The sequence below is a fragment of the Neodiprion pinetum genome, chromosome 3 (genome assembly GCF_021155775.2).
Source record: "Neodiprion pinetum isolate iyNeoPine1 chromosome 3, iyNeoPine1.2, whole genome shotgun sequence".
Classification (NCBI taxonomy): domain Eukaryota; kingdom Metazoa; phylum Arthropoda; class Insecta; order Hymenoptera; family Diprionidae; genus Neodiprion; species Neodiprion pinetum.
The window spans coordinates 21,065,286-21,078,238 of NC_060234.1; the positions used below are offsets into that span (position 1 = coordinate 21,065,286).

General features: G+C 38.6%; 1 protein-coding gene across 9 annotated transcripts in view; it reads right to left on the reverse strand.

Moving 5' to 3' along the window:
- Nucleotides 1–12,953, reverse strand: part of LOC124214239 (protein amalgam) — a 224,261-nt gene that overhangs the window by 94,200 nt on the left and 117,108 nt on the right. For 2 of the 9 annotated variants that reach the window (XM_046616445.2, XM_046616451.2), the window contains exons 1-2: nt 6,481–6,762; nt 3,706–4,257 (exon numbers count right to left, since the gene is read on the reverse strand). In XM_046616445.2, the coding sequence (XP_046472401.1) occupies nt 3,706–3,775 (70 nt within the window). In that variant the 5' untranslated portion in view covers nt 3,776–4,257; nt 6,481–6,762. Of the gene's footprint in view, nt 1–3,705; nt 4,258–6,119; nt 6,131–6,368; nt 6,763–12,953 lie in introns of those variants that run through there. The other 7 variants (XM_046616449.2, XM_046616448.2, XM_069134498.1 and 4 more) reach the window with 7 other exon arrangements.

Below are 12,953 nucleotides of genomic sequence, written 5' to 3' on the forward strand. Positions count from 1 at the left end.
TTCGAATTTCAAATCAGAAAAACGTTTATTTCGAATATCCAAAGCTAATTTTGAGATCAATATACTCGTACAAGCCAGCAAAACGTTGTATCTAATAAGAGTTTAAAAATGTTTTAAGACTCGGTATCTTGTGCAACAAATTGATTTAATAACAAACTGTACGAAAAACTTCAGCTGGATCTACTATTTTGATAATGCTATGAAATAAGTGGTAATTCATCAAATGTATCACATCGAAATCGCCGGTTTGTATTTGAAAGTATATTTCACTCGATCGAAAATTTGTTTTTTTCTCCCCATTTCACAATTTCGAAGAAACTATCCGATCGAATCAGGTAATTGTAAAATTAATCGAGTCGTTAACTACAACGAGAAATTGTCCTGCCCAGAAATAATTTTCAAAAAAATGTGACGAGTAATTTATTTGGTTGAAAATAAAAGTCTTCTATCAGCGTGCAAACTCCCAGCGCTGTTCAACCATCGCAGCATTCGGTTCGCGAAACGATGTACATTTTTTTCTCGAACACGGTAGCCACGCATTCAGAGCGAACATTGGAGCGCAAATTTCAATATTCTGTTTTCATTTCTATACGGTTTTCGGTTCCATTCGTTCAATTTTAACGTGGTGGTGAAAATCCCCCCACCCTTGACGACCGCAGTCCGCACTTTTGCAGCGGCGCTAACGAAGCGTGATTTTAAAACAAACGCGTATTAATTGCCAATCGGCTGGCTAAACTGCAGGCCGAATTCGGTAGGGCAATTCATAATCAATTTCCGTGTATCGAAGCGCGCGGAACGCGTGTTCCGGAAAGGTGACAATGGGGCGGGGTTGAAATTCGGAATTTAAAAACTTACGAAAGCGCCAAGTTCAGAATTTTTTGGTGGCGGAAGTTGGAGTAAAGAAATCAAACTTTGAATAAATATCAAAATTTGGAATATTTCGAAAACCGAAACTCAAAGTTTCGAAAGGACAAAATGCCGAAATGACGTAACTCCGAAAAAATCAAAGTTTCAATCATTCTGTGAATTTCTGATTCGGTGAAATTTCACCGCTTCGTTCCTTCTTTGTTTTTGATTTTCGATATTTTATGTTCAGAATTCCGGTTATTCCGACTTTCTGATTTCTTCCACCCACTCGTTAAGTAAACTACGCTCTGTGAGTATATTTTAATACTCGGAATTTCACTGTATCGAAATATTATTTTCGAAACTTTGTATTTTAGAACTTTCAGCCATTGGGTTTCCGAACATTCGAAACTTTGTTGTTTTGTCAAAGTTTGATTTCTTTACTTCAAGTTTCGCCACCAAACAATTCGGAATCGTGCGCTTTCGGAACTTTTCAAATTCAGAACTTCAACCTTGCGCCCCAAAAATGTAGAAAGAGAAAAAATAAAAAAGAGAGATAAAATATTGCGAAACAGAGATGGTGATATTTTTATCGTTTTTTTTTTTTTCTTCTCCATGTCTCGCCTCTCCGATAACAAATGTTCACAATAACAGCACAGTTGAAGGGACAATTAAAGCACTCGCGAGTTACTCTCGATTCAATCTCTTTGTTGGTCGTACACATCGGCTCACGCGCTTATTTCATATTCGTAATAATACGTTCGGAACATATTGCGAAGCTTAGGATATATACGCACAATATTAAGGGTGTGGAAAGTTTCGTGTGCGAGAGAGAATTGCGCAGCGTTGCGTACCTTGACGATTGGAAAAAGCTTCTCTTAACGAGAGAATCTTTCAGGCGAACTTGGAATGAAAGAAAATGAAATAAAAAATAATGTACCTTGGGTATCTACTGTCGGATAAGATTTTATCTTAACAGAAAAAGAAGGATACAGAATTTTAGAAAGAATATTGAAAGAGAATTCTTATGCGGCAAAAGCGATATTCTCGTAATGGACACCGTGTTTCAAATTTATGGTTTTATTTTACCTTTGTCGCGAAATAAAGTGAATTTTACGGTGATTCTACGTTTGATCTTCCAATTATCCGTGTTCACATTCACAGTGGATAAAAGAATACGTTACGAAAATTCACGGAAGGCGGAATAAATGCTACGGCAATTGTTAATCTTCTCACGTTGTAAATAGTGAAACAGATCCGAAGAATCGATATTTTTTTTTCATCCTCGGTTGTAATCCTCAATCGAATTGATGAAGACGAGACTGCAATAAGTAATCGGAAGTCTGACACCAGCGGACAAGCTGACTGAGTCACGTAGACGCGAGAAAATCCATGAAATAGAAAAGAAGAAGATGCTGACGAAAATAAATATCGAATTTAATCGGACAATAATACTTTCTTCATGTGGAAGAAGAATTGCGAACTAAAAGGCCGATATATTTTTAGAGAAATATAGAGAAATCACGCTTCATGGTATGACTATTTCTAATAGCGAAAATTCCCCTTGACTACAATTTTATAAAAAATTGTCTTTTATTCTGGCTCCGTCGACACGTTCATTTATTTATGCATCACAGTTCAAATGACAATAAGATTCAGTCACTAAAGAAATCAAAGACAAACTTTATTTTTTTAAAGATATTGACAGCTGAACTGAATTCTGTAACCAAATTTGCTTTTTTTTTTTAGTTGCACTTCACGTGAAAGAAGCGCTCGAGATTTTGTTTCATAAAAGCTCACTGAAACTATGTCGGAAATGGAAGTGCAATTTGTATGTTAATCATACTGACCATCCTGATTAAGAAATTTTTTTCTTACGCGACGTCCATTATTATAAACAAAAAAAAAAAAAAAAACAAATCAACGTTTCGGTTATTCTTCAACAAATTTCAGTGAACTCTTCTTGTAATGAATCACAAATCGAACAACATCCCCGACGTGCTTAAAAGCTTATTTTTGTTATTTCCAATTCTCTCGAACACTAGTCAACGTTAGAAGAACAGCAAAAATAAGTTTCTGATGCTGGAAATATGCTCAAGGGTGTCGTTTGGCCAAAAGTCGATAAACTTTATTCATTTCACTACGAGATGGTTGTACATTGAGTATCCGTTTGACAAATCATTATATAACGCTCATAAAAATTTCGGTAGAGCATCTCAAATAGAATATATCATTGTTAGTCAAATACGAGCTCTTTGGAGGTGCCTATTTTGTTTTTTCCATTTTCCATGTATAAAAAGTAAAACCTTCTGAATATTTTGTCCTCGCATACGGCTTGACTTACAAACTATCTAGATACAGATTGCTGCAGGAAGTTTCACGCTCTATAAAAAAATACTTACACCAACCGATTAGGAGATATACAAAATGACTCAATGTGTATAGGCGAATATATCTCAATCGATTATGGTTGGTAAAATTCTGTCAGTACTTTTTTACAGTACGTAAAATTTCCTGTAACAATCTGTACTTAGATAGTTTATAAGTCAAGCGTTTACGAGGTAAAAGAAATTCTAAAATTTTGCAATTTTTGTTTACATGTTATTCAAATGGAAAATGGAGAAAATGAAATAAGCACTTATAAATATCAATATTAAAAGCTCATATTTGGCCGACAATGAAGTATTCTATTTGAAATAATTTACCATAAATATCGATGCGCGTTTGAAGAATATTTTTTTTTTTTTGGTTTTTGGTTTGAACACCCTGATCTACACGCATAGGAATCACGGCTTCCGTGAACTAACAATTGATAACCAAAAAAAGAAAAAAAAAAATGGAAAATTCAAAGTTACGAACCAGACTGACGAGAAAGCAGCGCCAGCAGAGGCCAGAGAGCGTGGAGCCAAAGGTGCGGAACGGCCTTCATCCTGCAGCGACTTCCGGTATTCCTTCCCGACTAACCGGACTTCCTTTCACCTGCAGCACTCGAGGGCAAAAGCTCTGGCACCCACATCACTGTCACTAGGTATCACTGTCACAATTGCTGCTTCCCGACAGCAGCAGCGGCAGCAGTTGCAGCTTGCGGTTAAACCGGACGAAGCTTTCCTTCGATTTGAAACTGCGCTCCGACCAGGCGCGAAGGATGCATTTGATCGAGGCTGATCAGTCACAGTCACAGTCACTGATGTCGTTCACAATCCTGTGTCACTTTTCCACACCGGAACTTATCACACCTTTAACCAGAAACGGGAAGAGTTTCAACGCTCGGTTTTCTCGCATTTAACGGCGCACTTCACAGGGTGATCCGATCCACGATTAACAGAGATGCGATAATCACCGGGCATTTTTTCACTCGTATCACTGATATCTGCATCACTGTTGCCTCGTCCGTTCGTTCGATATGCGATTCTGGAACAGAAGGGTGAAACAGTTTGCTTAGATTCTCGATGCCAATTAAATTCGAGAGGATCTATTTCACGGTCAACATTTCCCTCCGGGTGAATTTTCCCAACCCCCGTGAATAATAATGAAGGGTGAAATTGAACTTGAATTCATATATTTGAACGGGTGAATTATTCATCAGGTTCTCCTTTCGGCACTGGGATGAACATTTTTCATCCACGTATGTAATCGATTCAATCAACGGGTTCAACGTAAGCCTTGAAATTTAATGTTTCATCCCTTTAGGAGAACGCGGGGCGTCAAATTCATGCCGTTAGGTAAAAACTTTATCAGCACATTTCAAGGGCGTCTCTCGCTCTTGGCGATATTTCAATATTTGATCTGGGACATTCGACGTGCGCGACTGTCGATGAAAAGCTCATCGGGAATAAAATACTCCTGTTTCTTGCCGCGCGTCGTCCCGAAATTTATTTCGGTTAAGCAATTCCCCGAACTTCGAGCTTCTCGAGCATTTTGACGATACATCGAAGTTCAAGGCACACACATGCTCGCTAGTAAATCTTTAATCACCCCGTGGCGTTGGCAAATAGATTCAGAAGTGTGTTATACAAGCGCGATGGCGAATGAATTGATGAATAATTTAGCCCTTAACTAGATCGATCAAAAACCTAGTACGATTTGCACGCAGGGTATAACCGCCATCAATAGACTTCCCGTCGATAGTTATCGAGAAATTTCGTCATCCAAATAACGATCAAGATTCCTCGGCCGCGAATTCGGTGAAATAACCTATTAATACGCAAGTCCGAGATCGATACGGAGAAAATTCAAAGCTCTGGTAATTTTCCACATTTTCAAGAGTAATGAAACGCGTCGTTGAATTGATTTGAGCTAAAAGGAAGCAGAAAAAAAAATAAAATAAAATAAAATAAAAACGAGGTTGTTGCCTAATTACCGAGCCCCATTTTCCCGTAATGAATTATATTTACATAATCGACGCGGCTGCGACGCCAGCAGATTTTCGATTATCATGTTTCCAGGGAAACTCGAGCCGCGATGAGCTTACGCAAGTAAAATTTTTCAAATTGGTAAGACAATGGTTACGGCGGATATTGGTCGAGGTTGTTTACATCCGGCTCAGTATGGATCACCCGATAATTTCCCGGCGGCCCATTGTGCCCACCTTCATCATCCCCTAGAATCCCGTAGCCGAGTTTCTGCTAATGACTGCTAATTATCCGAGGGTGTAACAAGACGTGAAAAAATACTGTCAGCGGGAGGACTTTGTTTTTAAAATCTTGTCGCGACGCTTATCCGATTCTTTTTTCTCACGCTTTAATGCATCATCGAGGCTTGATACACACTTGGAAATTATTGAAAAGAAATGGGAAAGACAATAAGATTACGAAAGAAGTCTTTCGCCAGCGTGTGGTGTAAAAATTTCATCCAACCCAACGGTATCAATTGGTTTCCAACAAGAAACGTATCCGAAGTGCAGTTCACAGATTTTCTTTACTCCGTGACATTTTACGTAACATCAAATACCAGTAAACATATACGTGTGTTTCCACTTAATTTGGCTCGTTTCAGAGACAGAAACCACCCTGAAAGTTTACCACTTAAAACATGAGGAAAGCAGCCCTGAACATAAAAACACTGCGATAATTATCGTGTGTTGAGAGTGAATAATGTTCAATTAGATTTATCAAAAAATTTTACTTCGTTGTAGAAAAATATTTGAAAACCGAGTAAACTTTGGGGATTTTAAGTGCTAAAAAATGAATAAAATCGGTGAGGTACACTTCGGGTTCTTTCCTTACAATTAGTGGTAAGCGAATTCTCGATTCCACGTCGATTAAAACTCAAACCCGAACTTCAAATAGACCCAGAATACTCCGGAGGGTGAAGTCGTAAGTACACTGAGATAAAAAATTCGGTCAATTAACTAAATGTGCGGTCACGGTCGGCGGAATGAATATTTATTTGTCTCGACTCAAGATCCGTTGATCTAGCAAAACGTTTAGTTGGACTATTTGAATGAACTGAAATTTTTGTCAGGTACCGACAAATCTCGAAGCGCCACAAATAAATATTCATTTCGCCGTCCGTGATCGTACATTTGGATGATTCAACTTCAGACTTCTTTCTCTCACAATCAGTTTGGCAGGCGCGCTTTTGCGAATCGTCGTTTCGTCGTTTGATATACATCGAACCTTCTTGCACACATACCAAAGCATTCTTACGAACATCAAACGGCAATCGTATCCACAATTGAAAAACCACACAGAAGAATGAAAAAAATAGATAAAACACGGTCACACGGTGTGGTTGTCGAATATTCACGTCGAGCTGTTACCCCGCGATACTCGAACGATGCAGCGAAAGCTCCTCGGTGGCTTTGACGCTTCGTTGTTAAACTCATCGGGGATGAAATTTGGCGCCCCGCGATCCTCGCGAATTAATCGACGCGTCCCGTTCGGGGGAGAGACACGAGACGACGATATCGCGTGGCGGTTTCTCCGCAACTGAGGGTTTCTGCTCGGTGTTCCTCGTTTGGTTCGAAAATCTACCGCCAGAGCGCCCTCGGATCCGCTTCATCGTCGTTCCACCTCCACCCCCCGTGTGACTCGAACGACAAGCCCTTAACGAATCGGGGGGAAAAAACAACCCATCTTCATCCCCGATGCGCCCGGCGTATCGGGACACACTTTTCAAACCGACCTGAACTGCGAGACCGCCGGCTGACCGCGCGCCGACTTTTACTACTAGCTGCGTTTTGGCCGTTATGCGCGATGCGAGATGATGATTGAATTTTATTGGTTATAGTGACGCTTCGGTTTGGCTTTAGTGACAACTTTTTGGAAACTGCTTGTACGGGGGAATTCCATTCCAACCCAACCAACGCCTGATTCTCGCAATTTTTGATTTTCTTCAAAATTGTTTCAGCAACTGTCCCGACTCTGAAACAGTACCATGAATATTTTCAGATTTTTTCGATCAACTGGGCAATATTTATAAATACTAAGAGCGATAAGATTGAAAAGGACCTTCTTCAAAATTCTCAAAAACTGTATTTCCTTTTCCAAACATTCCAAGACCAGGCTCATGATGGATCGATTTATAAAAATTTTTTTTTAGCACATGTAATCTTTTTGATCGACTGAAACAACGTTTGGACGGTTCGAAAATTTTCAAAAAATTCTAAAAACTTCTGGCTGTCACTTGAAAAATTTCTAGACCGGTTTCATTGTGTTGTTGATACAAAAAAAAGTCGAATGTGTCGAAAAAAAAAAAAAATATATATAGATGTAAGTCACTCCATTTACGAACCGGTCTAAAAATATTTCAAGTGAGAAATAGAAGTTTCAGGATTTTGATGGGAATTTTTCAGGCCGATCAAACAGTATTTTAGCTGACTAAAAAAATTGAAAGTGCTACATGTTTCGGCAAGGTATCGAATAGTTAAATGTGTGTCTCGCGACACTCAAAATCGTCCTCGCACATGTACGCACACTCGCGTGCAATGTTTACTTGCCGTCTCTGCGTCAAATCTCGCCTCTTGCCCGTGTCGCGACTCAAAACCCATCAGCTGTATCTCATGTATTGTCTACTATCTCGAAATCATGTATGTGTATAATCTATGTGTTCTCTCGCTCTGTAAAATCATCACTCTCTGTAACGTTCTCTTGCGATACGGTTTGTATCGCCTCATCGAAACCAATAAAAATCTCAATTATCGGTATTCATTATCTCTCTCCATCTCAACATCACTTTCGTTTCATTCACACTCGTTCTCATCACTAATTCGCCGATCCCACGTCGATGATCCATATCTTTTTGCCATCTTTCTAAACACTACATAAAATCGAAAAAATTGACCCATCATGGGTACGGTCTCGAAATGTTTGGAGTAAAAAATACACTTTTTGAGAACTTTTTGAGAATACTAAAAAGGTCTTTTTCAAAATTAATTGGAATATTATTGAATAATTAAGCAGTTGAATAAAAAATCTGAAAAAATTCAGGGCACTGTTTCAGAGTTAGGACAATTACAGAAAATTTTATTAAACAAAATCAGAAATGTTGACGGTCGGACGTTGGTCTGGGTATCACGGAATTGCCCGTTAGTATCATATTTCACTAGCTACAGTCACGCTTGACGCAAAAAAATAATTCTCTTCTTTTGTAAACAAATTTTTGCGATGAATCAAAATTTTGTTAATTTTTCAAAATTATTTCGTATAATTTTGTTTTATGTAATGTCACTTCTTTGGCACTATTGTAGGAATTATTGATCGCACGAAGTCAATAAATTTCAACTTATTTCAATCTGATGAAATTATGGAAAACTTCATTGTAACTGATGACAGTAATTTTTTTTGGTCAAATAAGGTATTTTCCAGTCAAAGTGAACCAAATTATTTCATATAATGGAACAGTATTATTGTTTAGGAACGGTTTGAGGTATATTTTTATTACGATTATAATTTCTGAATAGTTTAAAATCTTACGGCACGAATTTCGTGCTACTTATCGGAATTTAGACTTTTTCAACCAGTCAAATTGCCACCTTTTTCAAACTCATGTACGTTACATCATCGTTACGATATTTTATCGTGACTTGAATTCAACTTTTCAATGCTAATAATTGAACTGACGACTTCTTTCTACTTGGTTGGCATGATTCAGAAGTCTTTTCTTTCATTTTACAAAATTTTGCTACTCTATTATCTAGTGGCGGCGAAAGCTTTTTAAATTTTGCACTATAGGTAATCGTCAAAAATCATTTCCCAATTTAGAAAAAACTACATCACATTCGCTCTATACGTCTCAAAGTAGAATCATTTCAAAACATGTTAAAGAAAGAAAAAAAGCCTCCGAAAACAGGCTGTTCAAATTCTAAGTCTCGCTATTCCCGTAACCGGTTTTAAAATTCTCCGGCTAACGTCAATGACTCGCACGTCTTATTTTTCAATTCCGATGATTCAATGAGATAGGAAAAAAAAAAAAAAACATTCGCCGCACTTGTCGAATTTGCCAAATGAGCAGAACTCGATAAATTCAGACACAAAAAGAAAAGCTCAATACTACTCACAAGATCCAAAAGTTTAACTCTTGAATTTCGATCCCGCGTATTTCAGCTGACACAAAGTTGACATGCCGATTGTCGATCGTCGATAAATCAAGACGCACCGCCGTCCTGCATGATTTACCCGGTGTCTGTTAGTACCTGGCTAGACAATTATATTGGCAGCTGTTGGCTCGTGGGGGCGATAATTAATTGGATGACGTGACGAATTGATGAGGAATGTGCTTCGGGGACGGGACGATCAGGGCAAGTTCGTGCGGATGTAACCGGCGTCACGGCTTAGCCAAGCTTTTAACAAACCCCCAAACACACACCGAGAACGATGTACAATTACGGTATACCGACTTCCCTAACGAATGTTTTCTTGTCACGAACTCGGGGGGAGGGGGAGGAAGACTGCCCGACGTTATCTTCTTCTCTGCATTGCCAGACAGACGATCCGAACCACCCGGCCTATACGGGACGTGAAAGAAGGGCTCGAGGCCCGGCTGATTCCTACCGAATTACGCCAGTTAATTTTACCCAACCTCATTCCTATCGGCCAAAGCAACGCGCCGAAATCAGCTCCTATTTTTCAGAGATTACCTCCCTCTCTCACTCTCTTTCTCTCTCTCTTTTGCTTCATTCGTACACGCATTCTGTAGTATTCACGCAAGAATGTAGATATGTATATGTCGGAGAGAATTGGGAATGATTTATGGGAACATGGTATCGGGCATGTAGGGGTGTGTACGGCAATTTATCCGATTCAAATTATACATAAAAAAAAATAAAAATTATATATATATATATATATATAACAAACAAGATTTAAATTCTCCTTCCCTCGATGGGTGTGGTTTTCCCATCGAGCTTAAAGTTTGCGATGAAAAATCCTGTGATTTTTCTTTTTCAATATCGAAAAAGAAAAAGTTGACCACAATTCATGCTCTGTAATTTTTTTTTTTTTCACAAATATACGAAAATAAAACCACACGCCGAGTGAGCTCGAGTAGCGTGACAAACGTTGGCGACGATTCGAACAGCTTTTTAATTCCTCATCAGTCGTCCGTCCGAACGGTAGCTGTATAATTTAGAATCCCTTTGGACACAATATGTTTTCGAAAGTCACGAGGGTCGTAAGCACTCAAGGTCCGCACAACTTCTACGCTCTAACGAGTTCCTATCAGGGTTGCGTGAATGGAACAACTGTTTTCAGCTTTGAGATATCGGCTGTGATTAAAATAATAAACAGAAACTCTAGCTGCGTCAAAATCCATCGTCTGATTACCTTTCCTTCGCCCGATGTAACGATCGAACAAATTATAATTCTTTATTGCGACACACATTGTGCTGTGCTGTAATAATTCACTTTATATATCGAATTACTTCGAGCCCTGAATTACATCATTAGCTTTTTATCAGATTTCCAAAATCAACCGCTGCCCTTGACCCTGCATTTATTTCCTATTTCGTAACTAGACTCAACCGAGATTAAGACTGAAAGATGATCTATGTAGGCTTTTGAAGGCGAACGTTGAGAGTCGATTGATTTTTTGAGAATGAAGAAGAGAGAAATTTTTAGTTTCGGTTACCGCTCAGTACTTAACTATTTTCATTTTTTACCATAATCGATAAATACAGTTCTAGGTAGAAAATGAAAATTAGTTTTCTAGCTGTTACCGGAAAGTCTAGTATCCGTTACTATTCTTTCTCATTACGATCACCGTTACTATATTTTCGTGTAACTGTTGCGGAAATTTATTGCTTGCGCAAGAATAAATTGACGTTAAAGCCTTGTTTAACTGAAAAAGTAGGGTAAACCGAACAAACTAATTTTGCGTTGCAATGACCAAAAAAGGATCGACGATAGCGCAAAATGGTTACGCGTACCTTATTTTTCGCAATTCCAAAAATATTGAAACAGTTTTTTTCAAGGATACCTGTTTCACTGAATTTTTCTAGTTACTATGACAAATGAAATTTTTCTCAGTGTAGTCAAAGTATGGTTTCTTGTGCTTCGTTGAATCATCAATATCGAAGACCAATTGGTTTATTTATACACATAAAAGTCAAGATTGACAGTTTACTACGAATAGAATAATTTCTTTTTCAATTGATTTCATAAATAATTCTTTTCATACAGCATTCTAAAACCACCATTTCGAAAAATGAAAGTATCGGTGGATCCGAAATAATTCCAGCAATAATCCAAACGACGCAAGTGGAAATAAAGTATTCTACGTAAGATATGAAAATCGTTCTCGGTGGATGAAATTTAAATTAGGGCAATTGAAAAACACGTCTAATAACCCATCAACGGAATGTAAGCGCGCGTCGAGGAAAACGGTTCGAAGCTGAAAGCTTTACATATTATAAGCGCGTCTTAAGTTAACGCTCACAATTAAGGTAACTGCGTCCAATAACCCCGGTGTTACCGTACATTTCGACGCGATATTAGACCGAAGATTAGTCAAATTGCCCGAACCATCTGACCCAGTTACATCCCCATTGACCGAGGCGCCGCCTGCGCGGTTCGACTCGAGTGACTCGAAGCCCCCGGGGGGCATCGAATAAAACTAATAAGGGGGAACTCAGCTTCCGACTTGGAGTGCTTGCACATACGCGTGTCACTCGCCCCGAGCATACGTCGAGCTCGTCCCCCTTTCGGCCTCGATAAATAATTTTATGTCGCCGCAAGCATATTTCCCGATACGCGGTTGCGACCAAGCAGTTGCAGAATTCACGGAAGAAAAGTGCCGTCTGACGGGAATTTTAACGGTATGTTACGGGCCTGTATGTGATATGAAAATCTCGCGGTTTGTAGGCCTGGGCCCGGGTTGAAGTTCCGATTTTTAAACGTTCCGAAAGCGTCTAATTCCGTATCGTTTGGTGGGGAAATTTGAAGTGAAGAAATCAAAATTTTACGAAATAGCAAAGTTTCAAATGGTCGCAAATCCGATTTATCAAAGTTCCGAAATGCAAGATTTCGAAGAATAAAGTTTCGATGGAGCAGGATTCCGAAAATTGAAACATACTCACACAGCGCAGTTTTTTCAACGAGTGGATGTAAAAAATCGGAAAAATTCACACAACTGATAATCTTTGATCGTTCAGAATTTCGATGCATCAGATTTTTAAATCTTCTCATTTTTGCACTTTTGGAATTTTGAGAGTCGGGTTTCGGGTCATTGGAAACTTTGATGTCTCGTCAAAGTTTGATTTCTTTACTTCAAGTTTCGCTGGCAAAAAATTCGGAATTTGGCGCTTTCGGAACTTTTCAAATTTGGAATTTCAACCCAACCCTGTAGACCTTACCGTAAGCTAACAAAAAACAGTTTGATCAACTTCATTCTCGTTTTTGACATTGACATTTTCGGTTTGACTTCGAAATTTTAACAATCATATCTGTCGGCGTTTGGATTTTCATTTGATGAAATTCATGTTTGGGTATATCCTAAAGAACTACTATAAAAACATGTTTTTTTACGTTTCGAGATCAGAAGAACTAAAAAATGAATCGTTCTCACTTGATCGTGTGCCAAAGTAAGCATTTTCGAGAATATCCCGATAATTTTGGACTGGATTGAAAATTAGATCGTAATTAACGATGAATCGGTACAACTGTTCCAGG